Genomic DNA, 19,932 nt, shown 5'->3' with positions numbered 1-19,932 from the left:
AGGATCAAATTCTTGAAGAAGAACATTTTGATGATGCTGAGGATTCAATTTCAAGAAATGGATCAGAAACAGATGTTATGTTCGAAGATGCACCTTTGGATTTTGATCCTAATTATCCACCATTGGATAAATGGACAAGAAATCATCCAAAAGACCAAATTCTTGGCGATCCACAAGCAGGTATAATGACAAGGGCACAACTTCATGCACGAAATGAGGTATTGAATAATCATCAAGAGTTATGCATGTTTAATGTTTTTATTTCCAAAATCGAACCAAAGACAGTTAAGGTTGCAATGGAACACTCTGATTGGGTTATTGCTATGCAAGCTGAATTGTCTGAATTCGAAAGAAACAAGGTTTGGAGATTAATTCCAAAACCTGTTGATGTGTCAATTGTTGGACTCAAATGGATTTATAAAAACAAAACTGACAAAGATGGAAACATTATTTGAAATAAGGCTAGACTTGTTGTTAAAGGATATTCTCAACAAGAAGGAATTGATTACGAAGACACATTTGCCCCTGTCGGAAGACTCGAGGTTGTTCGTATTTTTCTGGCTTTTGCAGCTCATAAAGATTTCGATGTCTATCAAATGGATGTAAAATGTGCATTCTTAAACGGAGAACTTGAAGAAACGGTATATGTTGAACAACCACTAGGTTTTATAAATACAGAACATCCTGATCATGTTTATATTTTAGATAAAGCCGTATATGGGTTAAAACAAGCACCAAGAGCATGGTATGCAACTTTAACATCATTTTTGAAACAATCTAAATTTAAACAAGGATCAGTTGATCCCACTTTATTTCGAAAGAAAATTGGAAATCATCTGATGCTTGTTCAAATTTATGTTGATGATATAATTTTTGGCTCAACTGACCCTGTTTTATCTAAAGAATTCGAAGACTTGATGAAAAGCAAATTTGAAATGAGTATGATGGGCAAAATTAATAACTTTTTGGGTTTGAATATTCGTCAAAACAGGGAAGGCATCTTCATTAATCAGGAGAAATATACGAAGAATTTGTTAGAAAAGTTTGGAATGACGAATAGCACAAGGTTACGAATACCAATGGCAACGGGCATAAAGCTAACTCCTTCGTTAGATAAATGTGTTGTTGATATCACTCTGTATCGAAGCATGATTGGGTATTTATTGTATTTAACTGCAAGTAGACCTAATATTATGTTTTCTATTTGTAATTATGCAAGGTATCAATCGAATCCACATGAACCACATCTAACAGCAGTGAAGAATATTTTTCGATATTTGAAAGGCACTACTTCGTTAGGTTTGTGGTATCCTTCGAAAACAGGGTTCTTTGTACAAGCTTATTCGGATGCGGATCTTGGAGGATGTAGTCTTGATCGTAAAAGCACAACTGGTGGGTGTCAATTATTAGATGGAAAGTTGGTCAGTTGGCAATCGAAGAAGCAAACATGTGTTTCGATATCTACAGTTGAAGCTGAATATGTTGCTGCAGCTGCGTGTACATCACAAATAATTTGGATTCAAAGTCAATTACGAGATTATGCAATTAATATGAAAAAGATTCCTTTATATTGTGATTCACAAAGTGCAATAAGAATTTGTCATAATCTTGTGCAGCATTCGAAGACTAAGCACATTGCTCTTAGATATCATTTCATCAAAGATCATGTTGAAGAAGGGAATATTGAAGTTCATTTTGTAAAAACAACGGAACAATTGGCAGATATTTTTACAAAGGCATTGGATGAAAAATCATTTATTCGTATCATAGAAGGATTGGGTATGATTAATGGAAATTCAATCACATATGATAAAAGCGAAGAGTGATGAGTCTGAATGATTTGGTACAATGACGGACAGGGTGATTAAGTGTTCAGAGGTTACTGTTCATGGTCAACGCTTCGAATGCTTCGTATTCGGAAGATTTATTCCTTGTTGAAGTACATAATCAGAGATTACTGTTCAAGTCAATGGTTCGAATGCTTCGTATTTGTACACATTTCAACTAAGGTTAGACTTTTAGTTTGTTTATTTTTTCTTGTGAAAAACCTGAAAAATCAAAAATATTTTCTTTTATTGAAAAATTAAAAATCCAAAAAGATTTTGTTTTGGTTTGTTTTTAATTTTTTTTTTGAAAAATTCAAAAATACCAAAAATATTTTTTTTGTTCTCTTCGGTTTTAGCATGTGTATTGTGAGTTTTGTCAAGTTTCAAATACGAAGGATTCATGTGTCTGTTTTCTATGAAAAGGTATGATCTCGATACACTTTGGATTAGTTAGGATGTCCCTAGAAGCGAAGCATGTTGCTGCATGTTGTCTCAAGCCTCGTATGATTCTATGTATGAGAAATGAAAGCCTTGATGAAATTATCTCATGAAAATTTCTTCCCAACAAGGCTTGTATTTGCATAAATCACCAAGAGCTACCTTACTCTTCTCAAATGAGTTAAGAGTTTTCTGTTTTGTCCATTATAACAGAGGTACACTTCGATTCTTATCCAATCTTTTTATACCAAACAATTCTTACATTCCAAATTTTCGAAGCGATTTGTCATTGAGGTCTTTGATCAAAACAATCAAAACCTAGACAAATCACAAGTTTGTGTTTGTGATTTAACATCATGAGTCCGTGATGGAAGTGAAACCCAAAAATCCTAAACCTTAAGGAATTGACGGGGAACCATGTTCCAGAAATTACGAAACATTTGTTTCAATATCTTTTATACTCAAAATCATATTCATTTCTTTTGAGTGATCTTAATCAAACATTCGAAAACTACGATGTTTGTTCCCAACAAGATCCAGCATAAATTTTTTTTTATGAATATGATTTCTGTGTGAGTATATTTTCAAAATTCTAGTTACTTTGAATATCATTCGCAACCAAGTTGTCACTGACTACATTGGTTATACAACTAATTTTGTTTACAATTTATCACCTTATGTTAAGTTTGATATGTAACGAAATTTTCGAAGCCACCCATTTGCCCTATAAAAGAAACCCTTCGAAACTTCTCTACAAGTTATCGATTGTAATTCACGGGAAACCAAGCAAGCTGTCAATTATCTCTCTTGATAATTTTCGAATATATCTTTGCCTGGGATTAAACTGTTTTTGTGTCAAAATAAAATTTTGACATCACAAGTTTTCAAATTTTTTTTCTTTGTTTCTCAACTAATTTCTTTTGGAACACAGCACACACGAAATCCTTGAGGTTTGAGTAAAACCAACTTAAACTGATGATTTCGAAATTCTGGCATATGACTTCGCTTTCTAAACCTCAAAGTGAAAGAGCCTGACCTCTATTCCGAAGGCATCCGACGATTACAATTCTCTTGGGGAATATCAAACAGTCTTGTCTTTTGGTGACGCATGGTGTATGATAAGCGTGTAAGGCGTGTTGACAGTTACGTTTGTTACTTTTTGATGAGTACAGTCCGTATTTCAAGGTGCCATGTCAGCAAGCATTTATTGTATCCCGCTTCAAATTCAAAATTCTATGGTTACATATAAAAGGGGAAATCAGAAGTCAATAACAGTTTATGCGATCAAACCTTCTGTAACACAAAATTCTCTTTGCAACTCATCTTCTTCAAACGTTCTTTGCTCTTCTCATCAACAATGACGACTACATCATCACCAACCACAGACGAACTTGTTAGCATTCCGATTCTGAAAATCCAAGGTTCAAACTACCAAGTAGAATCGGATTTGTCAAAGTATCCGGAGGAACTCCAAATGCTTGTGGTTGTTTTACAGAATTCAGTTCTGTCTAAAGCAATGTTTGATTCTTTTGCTGCTCCAATTTCTTGGCTATCAAAGGCGGGTTCTACTGCATCATACAACAAGGAGACAGGTTGTGTGGAATTCACTATGGTGAATGATACGAGAATTAGGGTATCCAAGCGTTTGTTTTGCAAAATTTTGGGAATTCTAAATTTTGGTCCTTATGATGAACTTTCTTCTTCTCAAGTTGTGTTCATGTTCAACGAGATGGGCCATCAACCTCCATCAACCAATGGCACCTTCGAAGAAGCAGAATGAGTTGAAAAATTACAAAGACGGTGAAATTTGTTTAAAGCCATTGGGGATTGTTTTTGCAGGAAAAGACAAAGCTGGAAGAGCTAAAAGGTTCTTATTTCAAACTTGCGAAGTGGAGAGATACACCAACTCACAATATACGAACTTAATTGTTCGTATGAATCATTGCAAGAAGAACTCGGAAGGAGATAAGAAAGAGATAAAGAAAGTTATCTCTTGGTACATGGAAATCCGAAGAGTGCTAATGTATGTCGTTCAATCACTGACGTCTTGAAGACTTCGTCCTTTATTCCAAAGGGGGAGATTGTTAGGGCTTAAATGTTGTAATAGTCGAAGTGTCAGTTAGATTGTTACGAAGTTTATTTTGTCTTCGTAAGAAGGGTCTTCGGATGTAATGTTATTTGTACTAAGGCATTATAAAGAGTAGTCTTAATGTCTAGTCCTTAGTATTGTTATGCTTTTGTTCTCCTATAAATAGGGGTCTGTACTAAGTGAGTAGAGGAACTTTTCACTCAGCTTTTACAGATTATTCTTTGTACTCTGTAAATTCAAAAGCATAATATGAGCTGAACAAATATTATATTACTCTGGTGTTCTTTGTTATTTCTTTTTCTAAATTCATACTTGAATTGATTTTAAACTCGATTACAAATCTCATCACTAGATCATCAAGAACAGCTATAACGAGGCCTCTCATTATTTTATTTTTGTCACACAGCAACTATTACATCCACCCATGTTTTACCCAACACATTTTGTAGATATAAAATACATATACAGTTTAAATCATTGAAAACATGTATAAAACATTCATCCAGCATAGATAGCAAGTATACAGATAATATACACACACAACACGTAATTTATATAAAATACTTCATATATATGTGTAAGCTGAAAGTAACTATGCACTCACCTGAGTAGGTGGTGACTCAACACTCGAACAGCGCTTCGATACTCTCAAAACAATTTCCTTCGATAAAACCTAGTATCAATACCAATAGGGTTTAGTCTAACGATAACCGCGACAAACTGATAGTCTGACTATTATTATTATTATATAAACGTTAAATAACACTCAATATAACTCATAATAATAGCCCAAATACTCATTATAAGTTCCTAATAATGTTACTATATTAAAACATAAGCTATACTAAAGATAGGTTAGGCGTAGCTCACTTACAGCGGGTTTTCTCGAAAACCGGGCTTTGCTGGAGCAGCGTTCCCGAGCCGAAAGGCTCTTTTCTCGGGACTCCGGGAGCCTCGGGGCTTCCTTCGGGTGCTAGGGGGTTTACCTAGGCTTTTAGGGGGGTTAGGGGGCTTGAGAGAGAGTCTAGAGAGAGAAAGAATAGTTTAGGAAGGTGTGAAGAATGAGGGAACCCGACACCTCTATTTATAGGGGTGCTGACTGGTCTACTCACCAAGTAGGGGGGACCTACTCGCCAAGTTGGTCCATGTGGTGGCCTTCTGGTGGTGCCACGTGTCCAATTTTGGTGGTGCCACGTCACCCCCTATCGCGTATCAGCCTTCGAACTTAGAAAAATCATAACTCTCGCATACAAGCTCCATTTTCGACGTTCTTTATATCCATGCGTAGGTAAAATCAAGATCTACAACTTTCATTTAGACTCCGTCGGCTAATTCTCGACCAATCTCAAATTTAACAGTAGGAGGCGTTTAGACTGTTAAATGACCGCGAAGAACTCGTAACTCCTTCATACGAACTCCGTTTTCGTCCATTTTTTTACCGTTGAGTTCCTATTAATGAGATATTCAACTCTCATTTAGGTCGCGTAAGCTAAAAACCACTCGAACTAAAATTCGAGTTTCGGGCCGGGCACTGCTAAGCCGAATCTTAGAAAAATCATAACTTCCTCATACGAAGTCAGATTTGGGCGTTCTTTTTATCGACGCTCTTAGTTTAACATTTTCTATAACTTTTGTTTAGATTGATAAGGCTAAATCTCGCTCTATTGTAAATTCACTATTTACGCTTCCCGGTGCCGTGCCGGTTTTTCCGTAAAACTTCGACGGGCCATAACTTCTTCGTTATAACTCGGATTTCGGCGTTCTTTATATGTACGGAAACCTTGAGACATATTCCACAACTTGGTTAAGATTATTTATTCTAAATAATATTTTGTCGAAAAGTCGTTTTCGACCCCTATTTCCTCTAAATTGACTAGCTCGGATTTGCGGGCGTTACAATTGGGTTGATTGTTTAATGATTAAATATAATAATTATATTATTGTGGGTTGAAAACCCTATATGCTCACCAGGCTCCCAAGCCTGACCCACTCAGTTTTCTTTGCATTACAGGTAATGACACAAGAGTATAGGTTGGTGGACTTGACGAGAGATTTTGGATTATAGATAAGTAGTTATAAATAACTGTTGTAAGGTCTATTTTATATTGTTTATGCTTTTGGTCTGTATCGGAACATGACATCCCGAGATTTTTTTATTTAATGAAAATACATTTCTTTAAAAAAATGCTTTGATAAATTCTTATCATATTTTGTTTTTGGAACAAATTCCGCAATCTTTTAATCAAAGGGTTACTCTGATTTTATAAAACAAAGCATAAACAAATCGGTATTTTCTGGCCGTGAAAATGGGGATGTCACAAGCCTCCTCAATCAATTTTCTGCTATCTATGAACTTGCTAAAGTGATCCAGAAGAATCGGTCTCTCTGTAATTATCTCTAAAGTTTTTCAAAACTGAAAGTGCTGATTTTCAAGAACCTATACAAGAAGCCTCTATACCCAATGTGCGTTCAAAGTCAATTTTTAAAGGAAGTCCAACTATTCAAGATGAAGCCATTCATGTAGAAATTCATACGTTCATCTTAAAGCCGTGAAGAAATCAAAGTTAAAAGCTAAAAGTCAAGAGCAAAGAGAAGATTGAAAATAAAAGAAAACTATAAACCAAGGGGAAGATTGTTAGGACATGATTTGTGGTTTATACTTTACTTTACATAGCTTTTAGAGTTCTCGTTCTAGGACCAAAAACACCACGAATTCGGTGGCCTTTATAATTAGGTATAGGTATATATATAGTATTGATTCAGCCATGATTAAGCTTGGTCATTCTAGTTGTTGATTTTCGAGAATTGAGAGAGACAGAAAGAACCGAGAGACCTAGAGAGTCTTATGTACTAGACTATTGATTAATATAGTGTGCATTGAAGATTCAACATCGTGTTCTTATTTCATATTTACGATTTGTGACATTGGGATTCCGCACCAATCTAGTGATTTGGATTGATACCTAGATTGTGGTTTTACAGTTTGAGGGATTCAGGTACACTCTCGAGTGTGCCTGAACTTAAACTGAGGAGTTGTTAATTTTTCTTAAAAAGAAAATGGGTTTTAAAAACATTTTTGTAAAAGGAAAGAAATTTCTGCAATTGGCCGAGCTCAAGTAAGTGATTCCCAAGAATACCCATATATGTTTGTTATGACTATATGTTGTGGGAATTGCATGCTAGGATGAGGCTAGAGATACTTTCAGGAATTGCATGATAGATTGGTCTGGTATGTGATGCCTTGTAGCTTAGGAAGCATTAGATGTTATGCGGGATTGGGAATATATATTGGTATCAGTAATTGCTAAGTGTATGCTTTAAATTTATATACAGTTAGGATCATATAGACCTAGAATGATTGATTTGGTCTTATTCCCCGTTCCTCGTTTGGTTGTGGTCCTAGGGTAGAGTCTTATATTCGACAATCTATTTGATCATGTATTGTGTATATTTTGCATGCATAAGGCAACCGACAGTGAGAGTGGAAGTTCCTAGCATGAGTTGTAGTATGTAAGTGTGAATGTTCTTTGCTTATTCTATGGATTGGAGTGCTACTGCACGAATGCTGCTTGCTTTGTGCTTTGTGGAACTTTTAAATGATGTGAGTTAAATATTAAGTAAATATACTAAGTCATATGTGATGAAGGTTGAATAATCTCAGAGTGATGGATTTGACCCTATTGTGCAACTCTCGTTTGAGTCTAACCGTTGTAGGGATGAGCTCATACCTTGCATACTCTTTGCTTAGATATCTTCATGTTATAGTTTTATGTTTCTTTGTCTCTTTTTGGTTGGTCTTGATGGGTTAAGGTCGTTTTAGACGCTAAATCTTGTAGATCTGGATGTTTGGAGGGTTCATTATGCTTAAAGGTGCAAACTCTATGGTGTTTATTGTCTTATGCATACATTAAGTCATTTATTAAGCTCTTTTGAGCTCTAAGAGTCTCATTAAGCCATGCATGCACGTAAAGTTGGCAACTTTATGGGATAAACCATCTTAAGGAAGTCATATACGAGTTTCGATGAAGGTCTTAATCAATTAAGAGCTGGAAATTGGAAGTTGGCCATCTGGGGGGGAGTATGCTAGGTGTCCAAGCAGGTACGCTTAGCGTACAAGCCTTAAAGCGAATACGTTGCACGTACATGTTGAGTATGCCCCGCGTACTCAACAGATTGGGCTTCAGATGTTTAGGCAATTTTTGGACATAGATGCTTAGGGCCTTATTGGGCCATCAAAATTTTGGGCTGATGCTTGTTTTGGGTTTGCTTGGATAAGGACCATGAAAAAGATTTAGGCCCAATTTGGAAAATTCGGCCATAATTAGGCTTGGAATGATTATTTTGGAATTTGGGCTTTTAGACAATTTGGATTGGGCTTGGGCCTTGGGTTAAACATATGGAAGGGTAAAAAGGTGTTTTTACCCTAGTTTAGACTCTTTGTGTGAGTTGGGATCTAATTATTGATTGGATGATTATTTTGTGATTGATAGCGCGGAGATTTTAGCGGGCCAACAACCATGGATTCTATCTGTGAGGTTCGTCAGTGCGACGTGAGCTTTTTCACTAAATCCATGAGTTGAAGGCACCAATGCCGACCTATTACTTGTTATGTGGAATGCTAGTTGTCTTTGTGATACTTGCCTGGAAGACCCCAGGAGTAGCCCATAACATTTATATGAAAGACCATGGGGGTAGCCCATGACATTTAGATGTCAGACCATGGGGAAAACCCATGACATTTCAAGGGAAAACCATGGGGGTAGCCCATAACACTTGGATGTCAGACCATGGGGGTAACCCATGACATTTCAGGGAAAAGACCATGGGGTAGCCTATTACAAATGTATGTATAATATGTGGTATTTTGGGGAACTCACTAAGCTTTGTGCTTACGGGTTTCAGTTTATGTTTCAGGTACTTCTGTTTTCAAAGGAAAGAGCCCGGGATGATTGTAGAGCACACACCACCCGATTCCGCATTCTGTGATTTGCTCTGATAATGATGATGTATTGATAAAACTTTGATTAACCTGGTTTTATGAAAATGATATGATTTACTGTTTTATTAATTTTAAAATAAAAATTTTTGGGTCTTATTTTTGGGATGTTATAAACTCTATCATATTTTAATGATTTTAGTGATTTTTGTATAAGGGCTTCTCAAATCACATAACATAAAAATAATGAATGCTTAACACCAAAATGGATTCAACTCCAATTAACCTATAAAATGATATTTTTTTTAAAGGTCTCTATATTTTGCCTATATATTTAGGTGTTGTTTGTTTTTGTCTACAAATCTTCTTTGACATCTTGTGTCTGCGCCGCACATACCACACACATACATTGACCTTTGCAAAATGTTTGTTTTTTTGAAGACTGCAGACCTAAAAATGTTTGCGCACCTTCTTCTTGGCGCAAATATGGACCAGAGTCTTATAACATATTCAAACATCTTTTAGCCTAAAAAACACATGTATCTTTATTATTATTATTATCTTTTTATTAATTTTTATTTATTTCAACTTTATTAATAATAAACAACTTGATAAAAAAAGTTACAATACTTAAAAAAGGTTCGACGACACAAACATGATAATTTTGACAAATTTATAAATAAAGATCTATTACAATAATGGTCGTTGAAATTGTTTATATATATATGAAAAAAAAATCATAATATATTTTTATATTTTGTATGCCAAATTTTATAAAACACTATTTAATACAATATCCTTAATTTTTGGGAAAATATTTATAGTATGTTTTTAATTGATTTAACTGAAAAAATCGAAGTTTATTTCCATCCATTTATGTATCAAATTCTTTGATTCTTAATTGCAATTTTAGATATAAATTTGCGATCAAAATTGTTGGTTTTTATCAAATATATACGTTAATTCGTACCATTTTTATTTTCACTTTTTATACAATAATACATAAAAGTTAATATAGATTTGTAAATTATTTATAACAACTTCATAAAAATATTAAAAAAAAATTACTTTTAAGTTTAAAAAAATCAATTTATTTAAATTTTAGTTTATTTTAGTAGTCTGCAAATATTAAAAAAACAATTTTTTTTTCAAACGGCAGACATTTAATCCACATTTTCTATTGTAAAAGTCTATATAAAAATATTGTTAAATTGAAGGTTGATCGGATGATTTTTAGCCTCCAATATACAAAAATATGATAAATTGAGAATGGTTGAAGTTGTTGGGAGAAACATTAATCACAAGTAGAATTAAGTGATCACATATCCCTAAAAACAAAGTTAATGTAAAAGCCTTGATTAACTATATAACTAACAGCCGAAAACAGTAAATTACAAAAATAACCTTGTCTGGTCAACCTTGAAAGACCCCCCTCTCCTTCTCTTTTGTTTAGTGAGTCCACACAACAGATAGAGAGAGATATATACACAAAGGTTTATAGAGAGAGAGAGAGAGAAAGTGATTGAAGAGAGAGAGAGAAAGAGAGACATATAGATACAGAAAGCTTTATACAGAGAGAGAAAATGATGGAAGAGAGAGAAAGAGGGAAGGGGAGTGGGGGCAAAGCTGCAGCGTTTGGTCTCTGCAATACTCAGCAAACCCTCCTTTTTTAAAGTGTCTCCGGTCTTCCTCTTGTCCCCCTTCTCCCACCTTTTCCGGCTGTTTTATTTTTAACATTTTATTTTTCTCTCTTATCCCTTTTCCCTTTTCCGGCGTATTTCGCCGGAAAACACCGCCCTCCGCCACATTATTTTCTTTTTCCCTTACTTTGTGTAAAAGCACCTTTGATCCTAAACTTTCTTTTGATCTACTTTTCATAAACTCCGATGAATCCTTGGTGGTAGAAATCACCGGTAACTTTTACAAAATCTACGTTGGTCGGTGATCCGAGTTTCATCCAGCAATGAAGACGCCGGCGAACGCTTCTGGATCCACTTTAACGACGGAGAATCCAGGAGAAGGTCAGCGTTACACTCTCTCTCATCATAAATCGGCAAACAATAAAAAATATTTCGTTCGTGATTCTCGTTTTATTTTTCATTTTTGTCCCCAGCTAGTTTTGTTGTTGTTCTTACCGAGATTTGTCGGACTTTCAAAACAATCTGAAATTTTTCTGAATCTCCGCCACCACGATATTATTCTATAACTTTGATCTTCTTTATATTTTTGTTTTTGAAAATTTGACATTTACTCTCGTGTTTTACACACAGCTGGAGAGAAGAAGACCATAATCAATCCGGAGCTATGGCAAACATGCGCCGGACCTCTGGTGAACTTACCGGCTGCCGGGACTCACGTCGTGTATTTCCCTCAAGGCCACAGCGAGCAGGTTTTGTTCTTACTATCTTGCGCTGACTAACATGCGCCATTGCTTGATCAATTTTTTCTATGTTCTCCATTTTTACTTTCTGGTTATGCCTTTTCTGAGTGCCAATTGCTTCTACCACTTGTACTGTACAAGTTGGTAATGCGATATGTAACCGAATTCGAGTTTTTTCCTCCGGCGGTGGATATGTATTCATGTTACAATATCACATGAGATCCAGCAATTTTGGTTGTAGTTGTACTGTACAACCATGTAATGCAAGGGAGGAATTTCGGCAAAAATTTGGAATTATTACCTTAGTTTATTCAACTGGTGGAAATTGGCATCGAGTTTGATGAATTCGCCACATGGGTATCCCTTTACTCAGAAATAAACTAAAAACAAATATGATATCTGCTAAAGTGCGCCTGCCATGGCGGTGGTTGGTGGGAGAGAATATCTCTGCAAATTCTCTGTATATTGCGTTTGGTTTCTTTGTGAAGCTTTTATTATGATTCAAAAACTGCAGAATTGTTATCCCGAGTGTTGTTTTTTTTTCCTAAAGTTTTATTATCATTGCAATTCTTTCTTTTAGGACCCCACTTGCCTTTTTGTTGAAAATCTTCCATAAAATTGTTTGATTTGAATATATATATATATATATATATATATATATATATATATATATATATATATATATATAATTCGTTCATCATCATTGTTACAATTTACAAATGGCAAAGGGCGATTTAGATATTTCACAAATAGTCAAAAAGTTTTCTTAAACCCTATGTCAATGTTCTAGACCAAAGTGCAGACCATCAATAATTTACAATGATGACAAGGGCATTTAAGTCACTTTAGCTTCAATTATTATAAAAAAAATTATTATATAGAAAGCTATTAATGGGTATTAATATTGTTATATTAAATGTATTTTTTAATACATGATGTAGCATAATTTCAATAATAGGGTTTTACCACGTTTACATCATATTGTCATTATTCTACTGTTGGTTTTTATTGCGACTTGTAATAAATGTTTGACCTGATATTTTTGTAATTATTATTTAAATAATTGTGGAAATATGAACCCATTGTGATTGCTATTTTGATAGTAAAACTAGAATAATTGTTAGTAGCCATCAAAAAGTGGTTGGTTCATTTCAATACATTTAGTCAATGTAACAAATAAATGTATGCTTTTAATGTTTATATAACATAACAAAATTTTGGTGGGGTCACTAGTGGTGGCTTTTAACTTTTTTAAGGATTAAATGAAAGAGATATCAACATACATGATACATTTATTTATTTGTGTATGATAGCATCATACATTCATCTTTTTTCTATAATTGTATAGATTTTTCAAAGTATAGGAAGAAATGAAAGATTGATGTCAAAATAAAAAAATCAATATAAGTACATTTTCTATTTCTTGAATTTAACTTTTTTTGTTATCATATATGCTTTTGTAGGTTGCGGCATCTATGAAGAAGGACGTTGATTCTCAAATTCCAAATTATCCAAATCTTCAGTCGAAGCTTCTATGCGTTCTTCATAGTGTCACATTGCATGTATGCGATTTATTATCGATTTGTTCATTTTAAAATTTTAATAGTTTTGGTCTTCCGACATGTAAGTGGATAAATCTTTTGATTTTTCGCTTTTTCACTTTTATAATTTTTTATTATATGTATTTTGTTTTTAGGCTGATCCAGAGACAGACGAAGTATATGCTCAAATGACACTCCAACCCGTGCCTTCCGTATGTACACGAATTCATTAGGGTTATTTTTAATGATGTGACTAGACAAACATTCTAGGGATATTTTTAATGATGAGGATCAGAAGAACATATACGTCCTTTGAAAACAGAGATTGATAGCAAGTCATTGTCGCACCTTTTTGGTGAGACAAAAATTGTAGTTTTTGTCCCATTGACATCTGTCCATGTCCCAGTCCAATAACACCAAACAAAGTACAACCTGTTCTGTCATGTCATGTCAGTACTGATTGGTTTATGATTTTATACAGTTTGACAAGGAAGCATTATTGAGATCGGATTTGTCGACAAAAATAAATAAGCCACAAACACAGTTTTTTTGCAAAACTTTGACGGCAAGTGATACGAGTACTCATGGGGGATTTTCTGTGCCACGTCGAGCAGCCGAGAAAATCTTTCCTCCTCTTGTGAGTTTTTTTTTCTTTTTTCTTTCTTTTTTTTTTTAAATATAAATTACCATATGAATTAATTAATTCATGAAAACTCAATCTTATGCAATTTTGTTTATTTTTTTTTGTAGGATTTTTCTATGCAACCGCCTGCACAAGAACTTGTGGCCAGGGATTTGCATGATACTTTATGGACATTTCGCCATATTTATCGCGGTAAGTATTGCCTTATTCTACTTTTTTGGGGTGGTGCTAATTGCTATATGCAAGAAATGGCAACATACTTTCATTTATTTGTGTGTTGTAGTTTCTTAATCTCGAGCAAGAAATAGCAATGTACTTTCATTTATTTGTGTATTATATTATAGCATGTTACTTTCATTTGTTTCGGTTATATATCATTGAATTTTCTAGCTTTTTCTTATTAGGACATTGACTTTTTTAATCTTTCCAATTAAGTTATTTTCTTATTAGGACATTGTACTTATAATAATCTGTCCAATTATTAAAGTATGTTGCTATTTCGTGCATTTAACCCTTTTGGATGTAACAAAAAATGAAATTTGTGTCCCATTAACATCGGTCCGAGTCCAATGCATGCTAAACACAGTACAACTTGTTGTGTCCTTTATCCTGTGTAACAAACGGGGCCTAAAATCCAAATATTTTTTTTATATAACTACTTAAATGTTAATACAATTTGTATAATTAAATTCAGGGCAACCAAAACGTCATTTGCTCACAACTGGTTGGAGCCTATTTGTTAGCGGAAAAAGGCTTTTTGCAGGAGACTCAGTCTTGTTTATTAGGTATTCCTGTTACATACATTTTAGTTTGTTAATAATTCTTGAAACAAATTTAAGAAAGGCTAAATATCATCTTACTTTGATTTTTCAGTTTTCATTATCAGTAAAAATTGCTTTCTATTTTCGTGACATTGCTACAATAAGTGACTAGATTTTCAAAATACAATGCTGTAATAGGAAGAAATAAAAGTATGATGGTATTATAATCAAATAACTGAACGTATGTTGTTATTTCTTGTATTTAACTCATTTATGAAATATTATAAATATATGTTGGAAAACAGGGATGAAAAGCAGCAACTGCTATTGGGAATTAGAAGAGCCAACAGACAGCCGACAAATCTATCATCATCTGTTTTGTCAAGTGACAGCATGCATATTGGAATCCTGGCGGCTGCTGCCCATGCAGCCGCCAACAACAGCCCCTTCACCGTGTTTTATAATCCAAGGTAATCAAATTTTATAGCATCTTACTTTTAAACTCTACCCAATTAAAGAAATGAAAATTGCTTTGTATATGAAATTACATTGCTATTTCTTGCATTTATTTGTAAAAAAAAAAATTAAGATTCATTGGATTCTTGAAAACAGGGCTAGTCCATCTGAGTTTGTTATTCCATTAGCCAAGTACTACAAAGCCGTGTGTAGCAACCAAATATCACTTGGCATGCGCTTCCGTATGATGTTTGAGACAGAAGAGTCGGGAACAAGAAGGTAAGGGCAAAACGGGAAAAACACAATATAGATATATACTTTATCAACAAGTGTTATAACTACAAAGGTTATAAATTTCAGGTATATGGGTACAATTACGGGTATCAGTGATCTTGATCCCATTAGATGGAAGAATTCACAATGGCGCAACCTACAGGTATTTTTCATATAAATACAACAAAATATCAACATACTTTCATTCATTTATTTATCATAGGCTCATAGCATCCTATTTTCATTTCCTCGTATTACAACATTGTAACTTGAAAAATCTATCTAATTATAGCAATGTCATCCAAATACACAACAATCTGTATTGCTACAAATTGGTAGATATTTCAATGTACAATATAATACATAAATAAACGAAAGTAGGATGCTTCCTATGATACACAAAACAAATAAATAAAAGTATGTTGCTATTATTTGTAAAACGGTTTTTTCATTATGATTAGGTTGGGTGGGATGAGTCAACCGGTGGGGAAAGGCGAACGCGTGTTTCTGTTTGGGAAATTGAACCTGTGACTGCGCCCTTTTTCATCTGCCCGACACCTCCTTTCTATAGACCAAAGAGACCTAGACAACCAGGAATGCCAGGTATTTTTACTTAATACAGAAAGAACGACTTAATAAAATGAATACAATGAATACGAATTTTTCTTTAATCTACAACTGAAAAAGTGTAATATTACTGTAACAGAAGTAACAGTGTTATAAACTTTTGACTAGAAAAAGCCACATGATTTTCCTCTATAGTCTGTGGACCCCATTGTACAATCATAAAAGTACATTAAAAGATACAATATTAGATTCTTCAGTTGTCCTGTCATTTTCAGTTTGACCTATAGTTTTTTGATGGTTGAATAAACTTGCAGAAAAATATGATAAAAGAGGCTATGATTATAACCAGAAGTAACTTTCAAGTCAACAAATCATTATAAATAACAAAATCCCATAATTAATTTTTCAAGAATCTTTTGACTTTTTTCTTTTAACAGACGATGAGTCAGCTGACTTGGACAATATATTCAAGAGAAGCATGCCATGGCTTGGTGAAGATATGTCCACTAAAGATCCTGGACTAAGTTTAGTTCAGTGGATGAACATGCAGCAAAACTCTTCTCCCAATTACCTAAACCCGTTATCAGGATCCATACCCGGGTCCATTTTCAGTGGGTCGGATCTTTCACGACAGCTGGGTGCACCACCACCACCACCCCAAATTCTTACCCACGGTGCCTCCATGGTTCAGCCACCACAACAGTTGACCGATCCAAATCAAAGTCAACAAATGTTTCGACAAAATTTGATCAATCAAAATCAAAATCAAAACCAAATTCAGAATCATCATCTCTACAGAAACCTTCAAAGTCCACAGACACAATTTCACGATACTCAACAATTACAAATCCCGGATAATCAAATCTCGATTCAACTTCTACAAAAGCTTCATCAACAGCAACAATCACTTTTGGCACAACAATCTGTTTCACTACCACAACAGCAAGATGAACAGAAGCCATTGATAGATGTTCATGTTCCTGTTCCTCAAAGCTTTTCAAGGTCGATGTCAACAAGTCAAACTATGGACGCTCATACTCCACCATTGTCAAAAAACAATAGTCAACCGAATCTTAGATTTTCCGGACACAAGTTTTCCGGACCCAATCAGATTTCGACAGGTGGCGGAGGTCAATCCGGGATCACAGATGATATCCCTTCATGTTCGACTTCACCTTCAACGAATAATTTCCAAACCATGGTTACTGGTGTCGAAACTTTATCGACAAATGTTAATTTTGGTAAAGTCTCACCTCCGGTCAACGCGGTCAACATTCCAAAAGGTCAAAATCCGTCCTTTTTGGCTCCGATTACGTATTTGAACAATATCGGTGGACCCCAGATGGATTTTCTGGATAGTTCATCATCGGCGACTTCGATTTGTGCTCCTCAAAGTGATCTTCATCCACAGCCACTTAGAACAATACAAGATGATTCGAGAACGGATATTCCGTTTGGGGGAAACATGGAGAATCATTTGGGGATGCCATCGATGATTGTTGACCCTTTGACCACGAAAGGAATGGTGGGGTCCAGTAAAGATTTTGAAAGTAATGTTAGTCCAGGTGGCATGATTTTATACGAGAACAACAACAACAACAACAACCAGAGTAAAGATGCTCAACCCGAGCTTTCTTCTTCCATGGTTTCTCAGTCGTTTGGAGTTCCGGATATGACGTTTAACCCGATTGATTCCACCTTGAATGATAGCGGCTTGTTGAATACCGGTGTGTGGGCCCCACCTCCACAACCGTTTCAGCGAATGCGGACTTATACCAAGGTTTTTTAATTTACAGGATCCTACTTTTATATTCCTATTTATTTATTTATTAGGCTAAGTTTATGCATGATCCCATTAACAAATTTCGTAAGGTAAATTATAAAAAAAAAAAAAAAAGAAAAAAAAAGCAAAATTTGCCGATTGGGTTGGATCTTTTCTTCACATGTCATATATATACATTGTTGGTTTAGTTTACTTCTTTTAACAAAACTTATTTGGTTATTAATTAGACTTTAGAGTAAATTACACGAATGGTCCCTATGGTTTACGGTAATTTGCATGTTTGGTCCCTAATTTAGTTTTTTAACTCAGAAGGTCCCTACTGTTTTTTTTGTTACGCGTTTGGTCCCTGTCTTACCTAAAAAGACTATTTTGCCCTTGATTTTTTTAATTTATTCAAATAAACATACCCCCAACCCCACCCTTCACCTTACCTTACCTACCCCGCCATTTTTCTCTATGTAAATAATAGTCTTTTTAGCCAAGATAGGGACCAAACGTGTAATAAAAACAAACAGTAGGGACCAAGCGTGTAACAAAACAAACAATAAGGACCTTCCGAGTTAAAAAAATAAGTTAGGGACCAAACATGCAAATTACCCACAACCATAGGGACTATTCGTGTAATTTACTCTAGACTTTATCTTGATTAAAAAAATATAATGCACCAAAATACGGAAATTTTTTCTATATAAGAAGACCAATGTTGACATATACTTTTTTTTGTGTACAATTTTATGTTTCTTATAATCTTAAAATAAAAAAAAATCGTAGTTTATTTGATATAAAATATATTGTCTATATATCTTATTACAAGTAATAGAAAGGTGATTATTTTGGGAAATTTTTTGATAAAGTCCTAAAATCTTTTGATTTTAAACAGAGGGAAAATCACATAATCTGTCATTTCTGTTAAAATAAAAAAATGATTTTTTTTCGTTAATTTTGGCAAAATGTTAAATAATCGGGACTTTTTTTGCATAAAACCCTTGCAAATAAAATACATTATTTAACAAAAAATCAATTTGGGTTTGATAATAAACCATATAAATATAATCTTACAACAACATCAATCTCACTTGGAAAAACCTCGCCAATTATATTTATACCAATGTCACTCCTATAAATAAACAAGGAATATTTTGAAAGTAGATTGGTATTTCTTGCATTGCAAGTAATCTTACAGATATTGTGTGTGTGTGTGTGTGTAGGTGTACAAGCGTGGAGCTGTAGGGAGATCAATCGATATATCTGGTTATTCAGGGTACGATGAGCTGAAACAAGATTTGGCTCGAAGATTTGGAATCGAAGGTCAATTGGAGGATCGACAAAGAGTTGGTTGGAAACTTGTGTATGTGGATCACGAAAGTGATGTTCTTTTAGTTGGAGATGACCCTTGGGAGTAAGTCCACATTACTATTACTATTATTTTTGTTTTTCTGGTATTAAAAACTTTAATTAATTAATTTTTTAAGAAAGTCCTAAGGCTTTTAAATAATAGTAACAAATTTAGTTAATATATGTTATTTGTTGGGTGACAATTTCTAATGAGTTGGGTTTGTGTGAAATTTAAATGGTATAGGGAGTTTGTGAGTTGCGTAAGGTGCATCAAAATCTTGTCACCTCAAGAAGTGCAACAAATGAGTTTGGATGGAGATTTTGGTGGGAATAATAGTGTCCTTCCAAATCAAGCTTGTAGCAGCTCAGATGGTGGAAATGTCTAAAACATAATCCTTTTCTTTTTTATTAAGTTTTAGATAGAAAGTATGGAACTCAGAAGAGGCATTAAAAGTGTCTGAGTTTGAGAAAATGGAAGGGAAGAATTTAGAGAGAAAATGGTAGTTTTTTTTTTCTTTTTTTCAGAAGGTAAATGTGGACAGGTTTTAAATGTTGATTTTGTGTCAAGATGATGATGATAGTGTTATAAAATATGGTAGAGAGAATTGAGAGTGTATATAGATGTGTACACTTTGTGTTAATCAGAAATGTTCGGTGTTTTTTTTTAAAGTGTTGGTTCATAAGTGTTTTTGGATGGTCTATGTTTTCAAAAGGCACCTTGAAAGCCAAAGGTATAAAAGAAATTAAAATTGTAACTTTATTTCCAAATACAATTTTAGATGAAATGAAATGGATATATTTATTTTTTTTTAAAATTTTTTTAAACGAACCTACTCATAAACTACTATATTGTTTATAACAGGATTTGCCAGTAGGCTAAGGCCCTTTGATTTAAAATTTAGTG

At 34.2% G+C, this 19,932-nt stretch overlaps 1 protein-coding gene across 1 annotated transcript; it reads left to right on the top strand.

The window, feature by feature from the left end:
* The first annotated feature begins 10,773 nt into the window (after positions 1 to 10,773).
* LOC145063264 (auxin response factor 21-like) lies at positions 10,774 to 19,697 on the top strand. The gene is made up of 14 exons (XM_079010854.1): positions 10,774 to 11,310; positions 11,560 to 11,678; positions 13,133 to 13,231; positions 13,366 to 13,422; positions 13,692 to 13,847; positions 13,961 to 14,045; positions 14,548 to 14,638; positions 14,920 to 15,084; positions 15,227 to 15,349; positions 15,431 to 15,506; positions 15,805 to 15,946; positions 16,348 to 17,690; positions 18,902 to 19,092; positions 19,273 to 19,697. Exons 1-14 carry the CDS (start codon positions 11,253 to 11,255, stop codon positions 19,412 to 19,414), a joined length of 2,847 nt encoding a protein of 948 aa, XP_078866980.1. The 5' UTR covers positions 10,774 to 11,252; the 3' UTR covers positions 19,415 to 19,697.
* The last annotated feature ends 235 nt before the right edge of the window (positions 19,698 to 19,932 follow it).

The sequence above is a fragment of the Lactuca serriola genome, chromosome 7, assembly GCF_051521515.1.
Source record: "Lactuca serriola cultivar US96UC23 chromosome 7, Lser_US96UC23_V15, whole genome shotgun sequence".
In the NCBI taxonomy this organism is placed as follows: Eukaryota; Viridiplantae; Streptophyta; class Magnoliopsida; order Asterales; family Asteraceae; genus Lactuca; species Lactuca serriola.
Note: the sequence above shows the minus strand (reverse complement) of the source record. Positions and strands in the feature narration are given on the sequence as shown.